At 36.9% G+C, this 17411-nt stretch overlaps 1 protein-coding gene across 5 annotated transcripts in view; it reads left to right on the top strand.

Annotated features, from left to right (window-relative positions):
• Positions 1-17176, top strand: part of FSIP2 (fibrous sheath interacting protein 2) — a 100038-nt gene extending 82862 nt beyond the window's left edge. For 4 of the 5 annotated variants that reach the window (XM_049615369.1, XM_049615371.1, XM_049615370.1 and 1 more), the window contains 4 exons: positions 2589-2635; positions 6278-6321; positions 9769-9838; positions 16977-17176. In XM_049615369.1, the coding sequence (XP_049471326.1) occupies positions 2589-2635; positions 6278-6321; positions 9769-9838; positions 16977-17113 (298 nt within the window). In that variant the 3' untranslated portion in view covers positions 17114-17176. Of the gene's footprint in view, positions 1-2588; positions 2636-6277; positions 6322-9768; positions 9839-16976 lie in introns of those variants that run through there. The other variant, XM_049615372.1, reaches the window with a different exon arrangement.
• The last annotated feature ends 235 nt before the right edge of the window (positions 17177-17411 follow it).

The raw sequence follows: 17411 nt of genomic DNA, 5'->3' as shown, positions 1-17411 counted from the left end.
ATAGTTTGTGGGTCCGAGGCGCATGTCCAGCTCTGTGCTGAAAGCTCAGAGCTTGGAGCCTGCTTCAGATTCTTTCACACACTTGTTCTCTCTCTCCCTCTCTCTCTCTCTCGCGTGCGCGTGCTTTCTTAAAAATAAATATTTAAAATTAAAAAAAAAAAACGAGTAAATGAATTCATCAAAGTTGTTGGATACAAAATCAACATAGAAAAATCAATCACGTTTCTTTTTTTTTCCCAATGTTTATTCATTTTTGAGAGACAGAGAGAGACAGAGCATGAGCTGGGAAGGGGCAGAGAGAGGGAGACACAGAATCTGAAGCAGGTTCCAGGCTCCAAGCTGTCAGCACAGAGCACAACATGGGGCTCAAACTTACGAACTGTGAGATCATGACCTGAGCTGAAGTCGGACGCTCAACCAACTGAACCACCCAGGCGCCCCTCAATCACATTTCTATGTACTGACAATGAACAATCCCAAAGGAAAAGTAAAAACTATAAGTGAACATTCCTGAAGGAAAAGGAAGGAGACAAAAATTAATGGAAAGATTATGCTAAGTGAAATAAGTCAGACTGAGAAAGACAACGTATTATTTTTACTCATAAGTAGAATCTAATAAAAATATGAATAAACAAAAAGCAGAATTAGACCTATAAATGTAATACAGAGAACAAACTGATGCTTGTCAAAAGGGAGGGGGTAGAGATGACTGGGAGCTACAGACTTTGACTTATGGAATGAATAAATCACAGGAATAAAAGGCACAGCATAAGGAATATAATCATTGATATTTTAATAGCATTGTATGGGGGCAGATGGTAACTACAATAGCCGTAAACATAGCATAATGTATAAACTTGTGGGCTGTACACCTGAAACTAATGTAACATTCTGTGTCAGTTATACTCAAATTAAAAAAATATAATTTAATAATTCATGGATTGGAAGATTCACTATTGTTAAGATGTCAATATTACACAGTATTCTACAGATCAGCATTTTATAAGAATTGCATTTGATGGCATTTTTTGTAGATACAGAAAAGATTCATTCCAAAATATTTATATATAAAAAATTCTTACTAAATTTTATATAGGGACTCCTAATAACCAAAACAATCTTGAAAAGTAAGAACAAAGTTGGACTTACTGATTTAAGAACTTACTGCAAAGACATGGTAATGAAAACAGTATGGTACTGACATAAAAACAGACATAAAAAGTAATGAAATAAAACAAAAAGCATACAAACAAATCTTTCATTTATGACCAAATGATTTTTGATAAGCATGCCAAGGCCACTTAATGGGAAAAGAACATTCTTAAAAACGGTGTTGAGAAAACTAACCACACACACAAAAATGAAGTTAGACCCTTCCCTTATACCATATGTGAAAATTAACTCAAAATGAATAAAAGACCTAAGTAAAACTGTAGACCTCTTATAAGAAAACAGGGCGGGGAAAGCTTCATGGCATTGGATTTGGCAATAATTTCTTGGATATGACACTAAAAACACAAGAAAGAACAACAACGACAAAAATTAGATATACTGGACTTCACCAAAATTAAATTTTTTTGTGCTTCAAAGGACAGAGTGAAAAGTCAACTCATAGAATAGGAGAAAATACTTGCAAATCATATACCTAATTAAGGGTTGCTACCCAGAATATATAGAGAACTCCTGTAATTCAATAACAATAAAAAAATCAAACAACCTGATTAAAAATTGGGCAAAGGATTTGAATAGATATTTCTTCAAAAAATATACAAATGGGCAATAAGTACATGAAACGACGCTCAACATCACTAATCATTAGGGAAATGCAAATAAAAATCACAATAAAATGCTATTTCACACTCATTAGGATAACTATTGTCAGGATATATACCCAAAAGAATTGAAAACAGTGACTCAGATAGTGGTACTCTCATATTCATAAGCAGCATCATTAATAATAGCCAAATCATGGAAGCAACCCAAGAGTCACCGATAAATGAATGGTTAGGCAAAATGTGGTATATGCATTCAGTAGGATGTAAGTAAGGCTTAAAAATGAAATTCTGACACATGCTACACACATAAGAACCTTGAAGGCATTATGCTAAGTGACATGTCAGTCACAAAAGGGCTGATATTACATGATTCCACTTATATGAGATACCTCAGGTAGTCAAATCATAGAGGCAGAAAGTAAAACAGCAGTTCCTGAGAATAGAGAGAGAGGATAATGCACTATTAAATGTTTAATGGGTAGAAGAGTGTCAGTTTTGGGGAAGATGAAAATGTTCTGGAGAATAGATGGTGGCAATGGTTGCACAACAATGTGAATGGACTTAAGCACAGAACTGTACGCTTAAAAATGGTTATGGTGGAAAAGTTTGTTATGTGTATTTAACCAAAGTTTTAAAAGTGGAAAAAAAGTTAATTTAGAAATCATTTTCATTTGATTTGGAAATTAGGTGATAAATTACTCCAGGTTTACGTCCATATGAAGAATAACTGACAGGTTGTTCTTTTGCTTAACCAGTAATTTCTTCATTCATTAAATGCACAGAAAATGAAATGTTCTTTTTCTTTTGTTTTAGTGAGACTGAAGATTTTTCCTCAGATACAAGTGCCAAAATATTAGAAGGTTGGATTTATTATTTTTCTTAAATTAGAAAGCATTCAAAAGAAGACTGCTTTACTGCTTTGATAAACTTTTTACTAATTACTTATTGTTTGTTTACTGCCTTGTTTACTGCTTTGATGATTTTTTTTAGTTACCAAACCTGAGATTGATATTTTTTTCCTGCAAATTTATCTATTTTGGAGGAAAATAATCCATTACTACATCACTCAGGTGTTAAAATGAGCCAACTAGTTTGCCTTTTCTGAATTACTGTTAAGATTTTATTAATGATTTTGATCAAGAAAATGGTGTGATATTATGAATTCAGTTACCATGCTCCTGTGAAAAATATTCATAAAATAAGGTTGCACCATACAATAGTTTTTACTTGAGTTGGAACCCATTATACTAGCATTTAGCGATTTCTTACCCTTCCTTTGTACTTAGTCCTACCATAATGTACAAGAAAGGGGAGGGGCCTTTTAGAGCTAAATATATTTGCTCACATTAATATCTGACTAGTATGGACTTCACTTGAAAAAAAGAAATCTCTATTTTTATTTTACTCTAAGGAGTGATACCTACTCCTTCGAACATTTGTGAGAACTTTTTGGTGAAACCTCAGAGGATCAATGTGGTTCTAAGAGTGTTCATAGGTACAAGAAGTAGAGTGTCATGTTTAACACAAAGCGGCCTTAAAATTCAAACCACAGTGGGGTGCCTGGATGGCTCAGTTGTTTAGCATCTGATACTTGGTTTCAGCGGAGCTCATGACCTCACAGTTCATGAGATCAAGCTGTATCTCAGGCTCTACACTGATAGCGGGAAACCTGCTTGGGATTCTGATTCCTGTCTCTGTCTCTGACCCTCCTCTGCTTGTGTTCTCTCTCCTTGTCTCAAAATAAATAAACTTAAACAAACAAACAAAAAACCTCAAACCACAGGTTTACCCTGGCTATTCCAAACACACAACACCACTCAAGGAGTTACTTTAAAAACATAGTTTCTTATCTTCGAAGTGAAATTATTTTCATTAAGATGATTCATAGAATAGCAATAAATATGCCAGAATTCCATGAACATACCATAATCAGAAGATGTCACAATAAACACTAATCACACATGTATTATGGAATCATAGGCTGCTAGAGAAACCATTCATAACAACCCCCATCATGTTTACATGAGGAAACTAAAGCTCAGGGTGAGGAAACAATTTTGCCAAGGTTACTTTGAGTCAAAGGCAGAGTCAATTCTGGATCCTAAATCTCCTCACCATAAATGTATTGTGGGTGTTTTTTCCCATTTTTTTTTTGCAATGATCATGCTTAATTCTTATATCCTTCTGCAATATTTTAGCTGCCCAATTCAATCTTTTATTTATTCATTCATTCAAATATTTACTAAGCATCTCCTTTGTGCTCTAGGATCCTATATGTGAACAAAACTGACAAAGTCCTTAATCTCATAGAATTTATACTTGAGTGGGCATCAAAGGGTAAGGACATGAACAAGATGATTCCAGATATTTATAAGTATTTCCCATCTCATCTGGGACAAAAGCAAAAGAAATTACAATGGCTTGTAAAATCTTACATCATCTGGATATCACTCCACCCCCTTTTACTTCTCTAACTTCCTCCTCTGTTTCTCTTTTCAGCTCTCTGCCCCAGCCTCACTGACCTTAAACATTCCAGGCATTCAGGCCTTTGCTCTTTCTGATCCTTGTGTCGTGCTCTTCCCCCTACATCTCCCTTGCTTACCCCTCACCTTGAGGTCTTTGCTCAAGTTTCATCTTCTCAGTGAGATCTTCTTTTACCATACTCTGAAATTGTACCCTCATTCTCACCATGGCACTAACTCTTCCACTTCTTGGCTGATTTTTCTCACTGGCACTTATAACTTTCCGATAGACTGTTAGTTGTTGTTGTTTTTGTCACTATCTCCTTCTAGAATGTAAGTTCCCACAGTGTTCCCAAGAACCTAAAATAGGCTTATAGTAGGAGGACCATTTAGTAAAATAAGAGAGACGATGGGAATAACTAATGAGAGGCACAAGAATTTTGTTTTGGTTATGTTGAGATTGATTTACCCATTAGATGTTCAAGTTGAGGTGTCACATAAGAAACAGGATTTTTAAGATGGAGTTTAACAGAGAGGTCAGAGCTGGAAATTTATATTCTTTGTTTCATATAGGTATACAATAAAATAAGTTAACTCTGAACATCTGAGATCCTCAACTATCAGGAATTTTTCTATGACTTTTCATCAAAACAAACTCCTAGTATATGCTGGGAAGTTGACAGCCATTTAGCCTAGAAACTTAAAACCTATGTTTGGAATGATAGGCCTAGAAGTAAGCCCAATACCCTCAGTCATTTAAAAGCAAAAGTCAGCTCAATTATGTGCAATATAGAGCCAGGTACTTTTAGAAAAATCATCAAACAACAATAAATTTTTACCAGTATTGTCAGATAAGTGCCATAATGAATCCCTGTCATATTTGAGTTATTTGAAGTTTTACTGCTACTTCTCCACCCCCCCAAAACCTACATTTGTCCAAAGGATAACTCAGAGAATGACCACTTGTGTTGGCCCTTGATGATGACATGTCTATAAAATGCAAAATTCTTATATATAAGATATCTCATTGAGTCCTGTTGCCAGACAGGCAGGGAAGAATCTCAATCACATTCTACATAATTAGGAAACAGTCAAATAAATTAGATTCAATTTGCCAATGTTCTTCACTCTAAGAAGTAAAGCTAAAACTCAAACTCAGATTTTCTGCCTCCCTAGTGGTTGGTTTTTGTGAAACTTTTCTAATAATTTCTCTCTCTTTGTTTTTAATGTTTATTTATTTTTGAGAGAGACAGAGAGACAGAGCACGAGCTGGGGAGGAGCAGAGAGAGGGGAGACACAGAACCCAAAGCAGGCTCCAGGCTCTGAGCTGTCAGCACAAAGCCCGACACGGGGCTTGAACTCACAAACTGTGAGATCATGACCTGGGTCAAAGTCAGACTCTTAACCGACTGAGCCACCCAGGAGCCCCAAAACTTTTCTCTTAATTTCTAACTCCCTTAGTTTAAATTTGTTTTACAGGCATACTAACTTCCCCTGGAATTTAGGCAACTTTTGATTCTGTAGCAACTTCTCCAGATTTCCTCTTGGTATTGCCTCAAAATTCTCCTGGTTCTCACTCAAAGTATTTCATAAGACCAGCACCTTCTTCTTTGTTCCAATAATCTGCTTTTAATTAGCTATGTAGAATCAAAGAGTGTTAGAGCTGGAAGGCCCCTAGGAATCATCTATAAGGTAATCTCTTATTTTACATGTAAACAAATAAGCCTGCAGAGATTGAGTACTTATGGATAAACATGTGGCTATTAAGTAACAGAGTTGGCCTCTCCTACTAAATCATATTTCATCTTATAATTCCTAAAGGAAAGTCTAGGACATGCCCCAGAACTCTAGAGATCTTACCTATTTCAGTTGTGTTCCCAATGTCTGTACAGTGAAAGTGATAATAATTTCTTCTACCTAACTAAATTCTAGAACTTTCTGGTGAAAAATAATAAGACCAGGTTTGTCTCAATACTGTTCATGCCTAAAATAAGAAAAAAAAATACTATTTTTTCCTTTTCTTTTTCCCCTTCCCAACAGGAAATTCTCAGGAGCAAAAGCCAGAGAATTCAGACAATGTGAAGGTAAATATTTTTCAATAAACTCTAATTAGCATACATGGAGTCCAGTTGAATATAGCCCAGTTTTCAAGGCCACATCAGGGCTTGGGGTGGTACAGTTTGTAGAACATCAGGAAACCTACCCCTATTCAGTATTTCTTCCTGCTCAGATCTTTCTCTCTGGCTAAGAACTATCCATGGAACTGAAGAAATCCCTTAATCAAAATTTTCACTTTACAGGTAAGTTATTCCTTGCTTACGTGCACAGAGTAACCCACTGTTCCTCCCTAGAACCTAAATGGACTTCCACTCTTTAACTGTGTTACTACTGACTCTGGAGAAAACCATACAGGGAGTCACTTGGCCCTGTCTAAGGCAGGTAGACCCAAGTGAGGAACTTGGTGGAGGCAGGGAGGGAATAGAAGCTTTCAAAAATGGAGGAGACTGGCTTGCAGGAAATGAGCGCTGACTCCATCTATTTTTCTGTATTCCTAAGGACTGATTGTTTAAAGGCAGCTTTCCAAGAGGTTCAGCTACTCTCCACTATGAACTCAGGAAAAATTTTCCTCCTAATTCTTTTTAAAAGTTTCCAATGAGAGCCAAAGCTACAGATCTTCTTTTGTTTTTATCACTTTGTTTCTTGGCTCAATTTAACCCCACTTCTGAATTTCCCCTACACCATGCACATGGAATCCATCAATTACCCAGTCCCTTATCATCAGAGTCATCTTCGTCATACTAATGCCAAACCCTGAAGATGCCGGGAAGTTTCTTACTCAACCTAATCCTCATTTATGAATATAAACATCTATCTGACAACCTCGGGCTTACTTAGGCCATTATTTTCCAAGTAAAATCATATGGAAATAACAGGGAGACAGAATCTGTAGACTGATGACCTCATGACAGACTATTCCTTGTGTCAGGCTAAATTCCTTGCTAATCTGGACCCTTTTTTGGCTTTTTGCCCTTCCCATAACTTGCAGCTTTTTCCATGGTAAAACTATAGTTGAAGTTGTTATACCCAATCCAATTCAAAGTAAGGTGGACTAAGCACATTCTATGCCATCTCTATCTCTGATTACAACTAAAAACTCTGGACAACAACTGAGGATTCTGGAAAATAAATAATAGCAGGAGTTTGAGGGGACAAATAAAAACTCAAAGAATCACCAATTTCATTATGAGTTTTCCTGGTTTTGTACCCCCTTATCTCCTACTTTAGACCTAGAGCAATTCAAATCCTGGAATTGCATGGAAAGAATGGGCAGAATAAATCCCCAGGAGAAATCATTGCTCTCTCACCAGAATTAAGATATTCCTGTGGACTGGGAAGTAGAAGAATCTCACTTCTTTCCCACTTTTCCCATCTCTTGGCTCTGCCTCAAGGCAAGTTTCAGACACGAAGCTACATGGCAATGGCTGCAGAGGCTTGAGGCACTTAAAACTCTGTGAGAGAAAAATCCTTCCCTCTGACCAGAAGAATTAGGACAAGGTCTCCAGTAACCTGAAGAAGATTAAAAGGAAATCTGCTTTTTTTTCTCTGCTTCTTTTTGCCACTTTACTCTAGACATAAATGCAATCGTGGGATGTGTGAGACAGCACACAGAATGGGTAGCCACAGCATTCTAGCCATAGAACCAGAAAGGAGACTATTGAGAGTTAGGGATATGGAAAAAAAAAAGTCACAGAATATCGTCAGAATGGATCCCCTACAAATCTGTATGTCTCTCCTGTGTTGTTCATGTATGCAACTGGCCTGAATTTACATAAACAAAAGGCTTTGAGAACTTGAACTATAGCTTTAATAGTGGTGCACACACAGGGATGCTACGTATATATACTGCCAAGGCTTTGGAAACTGAATTTACATTGGAAACAGCTATAGAAGGGTAGGATGTGTGGTCTAAATCTAAGTGGGTTAATTACCTACTTAAGCAAACAGATAAAAAACTAAACCATCTCCAGAGTACTCTAACAGTTCTTAGAAACTCATAAGTTGTTTAAAATGCTCAAGATAGAATTCAAAATTACTTAACATACAAAGAAATAAGACAATGTCTACAACTTTTAAGGGAGAAGACAAGAGATACCAAGTCTGATGCAACTAAAATTTTGGAATTTTCAGACAAAAACTTAAAGTGGTGGTTATAATGGTGTTCCATGAAGAAATGGCAATCTCTTATGAATAAATCTTATGAAAAGATAGATGTTCCTAAAATAACAAGTATATTTATTCATCTCAGACACTTGGTAGCATCTCCTTGCCGGTGTTTAGATTAGGGATTCTGAAGTCAGTCTCACACATGTGGGCATTTTTTAAGAGATATCAATATCTGTCCCACCTTGAGAGATTTCAATTCAATTGGAGGTGTGGGACCTTGGGATTCATATTAAGAAAAAAGAATTTCCACAGGATGCCTGGATAGCTCAGTCGGTTAAGCGTCCAACTTCAGCTTGGGTTATGATCTCGCGGTTCATGAGTTCGAGATCCATGTCAGACTCTGCTCTGACAAATACAGATTCTGTGTCTCCCTCTCTCTTTGCCCCTCTCCCACTTGTACTCTCTTTCAAAAATAAATAAAACATTTAAAAATTTTTAAAAAAATTTCCACATGTAACTATTGTGCTGCCAACACTGAGAATTAGTGTTTTAGATAGTCTTGGTTCCATTTTATTCCTCAGGTATATATTTGTTTTGAAATACATTAATAGATAAGCTACCTCAAGTCCTCTTTGAAGAACTATGATAAAACTCCTATAATACCTGGTGGTTTTTTGCATAATCTATATGTAACATATTTTATGTTTCTTCATGAATTTAGGCCTTTTTAAAAAATTTCTCATCATTGATTTCCTTATTTAATAGCTAGTTTTATAAAATATATACAAGGTAGCCCAATTACCTATCCCAGTCTATTTTATGCCTTTCTGAGAAAATTGCTGCTTCTCTGTTCAAAGAGGTGATATAGGCCTACAGAGTAAAGCTAGTATCTGAGCCATGTTCCATGCCCAACTAGGTCCAGATAGCCTGCTTATTGCTCCAGACTCCAAAATACCTAAGATTTCCATAACAGGAAACTGGAGTTACATAGTGAACAGCCATTTTACCCCTTAACATCATCTCTCATATCATAAAAAGAATTTATAATTTGTTACTTATTTCAATACCCCCAAAAGAGGGAGGGGGCAGACAGAGCTGGCTTTTTTTGTGACTTAAGATGGCTGAGTATTTGATCATCATTGAATGGTATCCAAGGCCCACATCTATGACAAGGGTCAACCCTAGGTGCCATAATTGGCAAAAATTATGATCCTGTCTCAGTGGATAATTCTTTGAGACTTCAGAGCACAGACATTATTGATGTAAGGTGCTACAATGGTTGTACTACATCTTTTGGGGATTTCTAGGTATCTTAGTGTGTACTATCCAATAAAAGATTAAATAAGTACTTTACTTTGTCTTGGCAGTTTATCACCATCTTTGAAGGAAACAAGAATATTGTTGGCAATGTACATTCCTCAAAAGAAGTCATTTCAGGTACAAAATATACTATGCTTTAGCATTCATCCTGGAATGAGTGGCTCCTTCCTTGAAGTATTGATGTCTATTTTCAATATGAGATTGAAATAATATTCTTACTATGTGTATGTTTGTGTGTATAACAATTTGCACCTTATTATGTGGTACTTTTATTTTAACCTCAAATCATAGTTACAAATAATAGAACTAACATTTATTAGGAATTAAATATCCCCTTTTTATTAAAGAGGGAAGTGCGAGTCACCGAAGAAGAAAGTAAGAGTATATTATTCAAGGTCACCCTGCAGCTAATAAGCTGCAGAACTGGGATTCAAACACAGATCTGCCCAACTTCAAAGCCTAAGTCCGTTCAATATAACCAGAATTCATACACTTAAATGCCCACAGGAGCCATACAGGTAATGTTATAAACAAGAGCAGTAGGTTGAGCAAGGGTCTGTGGTGCACTGGAGATGGCATGTCCCATCTAAAGGAGGGGGGCGCCTGGGTGGCTTGGTCGGTTAAGCGCCCGACTTCAGCTCAGGTCATGATCTCACGGTCCGTGAGTTCGAGCCCCGCATGGGGCTCTGTGCTGACAGCTCAGAGCCTGGAGCCTGTTTCGGGTTCTGTGTCTCCCTCTCTCTCTGCCCCTCCCCTGTTCATGCTCTGTCTCTCTCTGTCTCAAAAATAAATAAACGTTAAAAAAATAAATAAATAAATAAAAATAAAGGAGGGACCTGCTACTCAGCAATCACTGACACACTGGCTTGTTGCCAGGTCTTCCAATTGAAGTCTTCGCATTTTTCAAAAGAAGTTAGAGGTGAAAATTCCTGACTTTTAAAGTTTAACACATAATCCAAAGTTCTTCTGAAATGTTTTGTGGACCAAACAAAACTTGTCTACATCCCCTACACCATACTATTCTGTCTCTGTGAATCATAAAGCCCTAGTTTAAAAAAGAGAAAATGGAGGGAATAACTATCTGAGGTTACACAGTCAACAAGTACAAAGCTTTCAGTGCTCAAAAACAGATCTTCTGACTTTGATCCTCCACTCTTTCTTCCCTCCATAATGTGGTTTCATATTGTTGCCATTGCATCCCAGAATAAGCCCCATATTGGGTTAATAACCCAAGATAGTCTATAGTTTTGCTACAGAAAGAACTACTAACAAGATAAACGCAGGGTTCGTGACTTTCTCATGTAGGTTATTAAGCTAGGATACCAGGCACCCTCTGGTCTTGAACAATATACAGTCATCTAATAAAGCATGTGGATTTGAGGCAGTGTCCCAAGTGTGTTTCCTGGAGCTGCTTTGCATTAGAACCACCCAGGGTACTTTTTTCACAGTGTAGATTCCTGGACCCTCTCTAGCCTGCCTAAGTTAGCATCTCTGAGTAATGGTGCCCAGAGATCTGAATTTTTAACAGGACCACAAGTTTCAAGAAGGGAAATTATTTTGTACCTCCAATCACAATTTCAGAAATCTTGCAACAATGCCTCAATCATGTCAGTAAAATTTTATCTTACTTTTTCAGAAAGTACATCTTTCTCTTTCATCTATGCTTTTGTGTCTTATCTGCTGCAAATTTTGTGGGTTTTTTTCCTTTTAGATTCTTAGGTCATTTTAAAAAATAATGGTAGAGTAAAAACCCTGAATATACTTTTTTGTTCTATATTTTTAGTTAAATTTACCGTTGGCTATCTTAACTTTAACTATAGAAGATTATCTTGCTAGAAAAGACAAATCTAGGTAACTACAAGATGTATAGTCATGAACTTTGGCACATGATGGAATTAAGAAAATGGGGGTGCCTATGTGGCTCAGTCGGTTAAGGATCTGACTTTGGCTCAGGTCGTGATCTCATGGTTCCTGAGGTCGAGACCTGCACTGGCCCCTGTGCTGACAGCTAGAACCTGGAGCCTGCTTTGGATTCTGTGTCTCCTGCTGTCTCTGTCCCTTCCTCACTCACACTCTGTCTTTCTGTCTCTTAAAAATTAATAAACATTAAACATTATTTTTTTAATTTAAAAAAAGAAAATTTGGTCATGTGTGTTTTCATGTCTTATCAAAAAGTTTCAAAAAAGTACATAGATGTTCATTTCTATCTTTACATATTTATAAGTAAAATTGTAATTTTGTGATAATTCAATGACTCTAAACCCGTATCTTTCCATAATAACACTGAATGTAAATGGATTAAATGCGCCAACCAAAAGACATAGGCTATCAGAATGGATAAAAAAACAAGACCCATCTATTTGCTGTCTACAAGAGACTCATTTTAGATCTGAGGACACCTTTAGATTGAGAGTGAGGGGATGGAGAACTATTTATCATGCTCCTGGAAGCCAAAAGAAAGCTGGAGTAGCCATACTTATATCAGACAAACTAGACTTTAAATTAAAGGCTGTAACAAGAGATGAAGAAGGGCATTATATAATAATTACAGGGTCTATCCATCAGGAAGAGATAACAATTATAAATGTCTATGCGCCGAATACCCGAGCCCCCAGATATATAAAACAATTACTCATAAACATAAGCAACCTTATTGATAAGAATGTGGTAATTGCAGGGGACTTTAACACCCCACTTACAGAAATGGATAGATCATCTAGACACACGGTCAATAAAGAAACAAGGGCCCTGAATGATACATTGGATCAGATGGACTTGACAGATATATTTAGAACTCTGCATCCCAAAGCAACAGAGTATACTTTCTTCTCGAGTGCACATGGAACATTCTCCAAGATAGATCATATACTGGGTCACAAAACAGCCCTTCATAAGTTTACAAGAATTGAAATCATACCATGCATACTTTCAGACCACAATGCTATGAAGCTTGAAATCAACCACAGGAAAAAGTCTGGAAAACCTCCAAAAGCATGGAGGTTAAAGAACACCCTACTAACGAATGAGTGGGTCAACCAGGCAATTAGAGAAGAAATTAAAATATATATGGAAACAAACGAAAATGAAAATACAACAATCCAAACGCTTTGGGATGCAGCGAAGGCAGTCCTGAGAGGAAAATACATTGCAATCCAGGCCTATCTCAAGAAACAAGAAAAATCCCAAATACAAAATCTAACAGCACACCTAAAGGAAATAGAAGCAGAACAGCAAAGGCAGCCTAAACCCAGCAGAAGAAGAGAAATAATAAAGATCAGAGCAGAAATAAACAATATAGAATCTAAAAAAACTGTAGAGCAGATCAACGAAACCAAGAGTTGGTTTTTTGAAAAAATAAACAAAATTGACAAACCTCTAGCCAGGCTTCTCAAAAAGAAAAGGGAGATGACCCAAATAGATAAAATCATGAATGAAAATGGAATGATTACAACCAATCCCTCAGAGATACAAACAATTATCAGGGAATACTATGAAAAATTATATGCCAACAAATTGGACAACCTGGAAGAAATGGACAAATTCCTAAACACCCACACTCTTCCAAAACTCAATCAGGAGGAAATAGAAAGCTTGAACAGACCCATAACCAGCACAGAAATTGAGTCGGTTATCAAAAAATCTCCCAACAAATAAGAGTCCAGGACCAGATGGCTTCCCAGGGGAGTTCTACCAGACGTTTAAAGCAGAGATAATACCTATCCTTCTCAAGCTATTCCAAGAAATAGAAAGGGAAGGAAAACTTCCAGACTCATTCTATGAAGCCAGTATTACTTTGATTCCTAAACCAGACAGAGACCCAGTAAAAAAAGAGAACTACAGGCCAATATCCCTGATGAATATGGATGCAAAAATTCTCAATAAGATACTAGCAAATCGAATTCAACAGCATATAAAAAGAATTATTCACCATGATCAAGTGGGATTCATTCCTGGGATGCAGGGCTGGTTCAACATTCACAAATCGATCAACGTGATACATCACATTAACAAAAAAAAAGAGAAGAACAATATCATCCTGTCAATCGATGCAGAAAAAGCCTCTGACAAAATCCAGCACCCTTTCTTAATAAAAACCCTTGAGAAAGTCGGGATAGAAGGAACATACTTAAAGATCATAAAAGCCATTTATGAAAAGCCCACAGCTAACATCATCCTCAACGGGGAAAACCTGAGAGCTTTTTCCCTGAGATCAGGAACACGACAGGGATGCCCACTCTCACCGCTGTTATTTAACATAGTGCTGGAAGTTCTAGCATCAGCAATCAGACAACAAAAGGAAATCAAAGGCATCAAAATTGGCAAAGATGAAGTCAAGCTTTTGCTTTTTGCAGATGACATGATATTATACATGGAAAATCCGATAGACTCCACCAAAAGTCTACTAGAACTGATACATGAATTCAGCAAAGTTGCAGGATACAAAATCAATGTACAGAAATCAGTTGCATTCTTATACACTAACAATGAAGCAACAGAAAGACAAATAAAGAAACTGATCCCATTCACAATTGCACCAAGAAGCATAAAATACCTGGGAATAAATCTAACCAAAGATGTAAAAGATCTGTATGCTGAAAACTATAGAAAGCTTATGCAGGTAATTGAAGAAGATATAAAGAAATGGAAAGACATTCCCTGCTCATGGATTGGAAGAATAAATATTGTCAAAATGTCAATACTACCCAAAGCTATCTACACATTCAATGCAATCCCAATCAAAATTGCACCAGCATTCTTCTCGAAACTAGAACAAGCAATCCTAAAATTCATATGGAACCACAAAAGGCCCCGAATAGCCAAAGTAATTTTGAAGAAGAAGACCAAAGCAGGAGGCATCACAATCCCAGACTTTAACCTCTACTACAAAGCTGTCATCATCAAGACAGCATGGTATTGGCATAAAAACAGACACATAGACCAATGGAATAGAATAGAAACCCCAGAACTAGACCCACAAACGTATGGCCAACTCATCTTTGACAAAGCAGGAAAGAACATCCAATGGAAAAAAGACAGTCTCTTTAATAAATGGTGCTGGGAGAACTGGACAGCAACATGCAGAAGGTTGAAACTAGACCACTTTCTCACACCATTCACAAAAATAAACTCAAAATGGATAAAGGACCTGAATGTGAGACAGGAAACCATCAAAACCTTAGAGGAGAAAGCAGGAAAAGACCTCTCTGACCTCAGCTGTAGCAATCTCTTACTCGGCACATCCCCAAAGGCAAGGGAATTAAAAGCAAAAGTGAATTACTGGGACCTTATGAAGATAAAAAGCTTCTGCACAGCAAAGGAAACAACCAACAAAACTAAAAGGCAACCAACAGAATGGGAAAAGATATTTGCAAATGACATATCGGACAAAGGGCTAGTATCCAAAATCTATAAAGAGCTCATCAAACTCCACATCCGAAAAACAAATAACCCAGTGAAGAAATGGGCAGAAAACATGAATAGACACTTCTCTAAAGAAGACATCCGGATGGCCAACAGGCACATGAAAAGATGTTCAACGTCGCTCCTTATCAGGGAAATACAAATCAAAACCACACTCAGATATCACCTCACGCCAGTCAGAGTGGCCAAAATGAAGAAATCAGGAGACTATAGATGCTGGAGAGGATGTGGAGAAACGGGAACCCTCTTGCACTGTTGGTGGGAATGCAAATTGGTGCAGCCGCTCTGGAAAGCAGTGTGGAGGTTCCTCAGAAAATTAAAAATAGACCTACCCTATGACCCAGCAATAGCACTGCTAGGAATTTACCAAGGGATACAGGAGTACTGATGCATAGGGGCACTTGTGCCCCAATGTTTATAGCAGCACTCTCAACAATAGCCAAAGTATGGAAAGAGCCTAAATGTCCATCAACTGATGAATGGATAAAGAAATTGTGGTTTATATACACAATGGAATACTATGTGGCAATGATAAAAAATGAAATATGGCCTTTTGTAGCAACGTGGATGGAACTGGAGAGTGTGATGCTAAGTGAAATAAGCCACACAGAGAAAGACAGATACCATATGGTTTCACTCTTATGTGGATCCTGAGAAATGTAACAGAAACCCATGGGGGAGGGGAAGGAAAAAAAAAAAAAAAAGAGGTTAGAGTGGGAGAGAGCCAAAGCATAAGAGACTGTTAAAAAACTGAGAACAAACTGAGGGTTGATGGGGGGTGGGAGGGAGGGGAGGGTGGGTGATGGGTATTGAGGAGGGCACCTTTTGGGATGAGCACTGGGTATTGTATGGAAACCAATTTGACAGTAAATTTCATATATTAAAAAATAAAAAAAATAAAAAAATAATAAATAAATTAATTAATTAATTAAAAAAATAATTTTGTGATAATTAAAATATGAAGAATGTAGAAAATGTGAAAAATGAATGTAGAAAAATGAATCTAAATGAAAATTCTTTTATTATCTATACAGTCTTATCTCACATGATAAAAAAAAAATCACTTGAAGTTAACCAATTGAAAATTCACCCAAAGTAGGTGAGAAATTATGACAATTTTAATGCACTTGTGCTTTCACTTGAGTACTCTGAAATAGATACCCTCGTTGTGTAAAGTTGAAGGTTACTTTAAGTGTAGCTCATCAGGCTTTTTCCAATAGTGTTCTGATAGAAAAAGAAAGACATTCTTTGTACACCTAACTGGAGAAGTATCAAAGTGCGGTAGGTCCATGAGAGTCAAAAAGCTGGACCCTATTCCCAGAACATCCATCTTCTACTCATATGACCTTAGGCAAGGTATTTGACCTTGGCAAGATTCAGTGTCCAAAAATGGACTTATCACTCTTCCTATTTCCCTTACAAGAGTGTTAGAAGGATCAAATTAGAAGAGCCTTTGTGAGGGGCACCTGGATGGCTCAGCTGGTTAAGCATCTGACTCTTGACTTCAGCTCAGGTCATGATCTCATGGTTTCTGGGTTCAAGCACCATGTCAAGCTCTGCACGATAAGTGCAGAGCCTGCTTGGGATTCTCTCTGTCTCCCTCTGGCTCTGCCACTCCCCTTCTCTCTCTGTCTCTCAAAATAAATAAATAAACTTAAAAAAAAGAACCTTTGCAAATGTTTTTAAATCCCATAAAGTATTTTATAAACATCACTTTCTTAATTCTAAATCATCAATTCTATAGTATACCTGTCTCAATTAGAATGCCTAATAAATACTGTCTCAATTAGAATGCCTAATAAATATTCATATTACTTTTTTGCTTTTTCCACAGAAACTCCCAAGCCTAGTATTTCCAAACAAGGATCTAAAATGTTGGCAAAGGTATCTTCAGCTCTCTCAAAGGTGTTTTCTCGAAGTAACACCAATATTTCCAAATCTTCCTCACCACCTGACCAAGATGAGCCCTGAAGCTTTTATACCTGATAGAACTATGCTTACTTCCCTTAGAAAATAAAGTGATTTTTAAAGCATGACATATTGTCCTAGAAGATGATTTTTATAATACTGAGCAGAATTTTAAGATCAAAGAAAGTACAATAGAAATTTGGATAAGAGAAAGGTTTGATGAATGCTTTTGATAAACATTTGGCATGAAAAGAGGCACACTGTTAGTATTACCTGTGTGCCATAAATATGAAGCGACCAAAAGTGTACCTGGAAATGACCTTAGAGGTTTCCTGTTAAATTTTTAGAGGGTATTTTCACC

The sequence above is a fragment of the Panthera uncia genome (assembly GCF_023721935.1).
Source record: "Panthera uncia isolate 11264 chromosome C1 unlocalized genomic scaffold, Puncia_PCG_1.0 HiC_scaffold_3, whole genome shotgun sequence".
NCBI lineage: Eukaryota > Metazoa > Chordata > Mammalia > Carnivora > Felidae > Panthera > Panthera uncia.
This window is presented reverse-complemented; position numbering and strand designations above follow the sequence as displayed.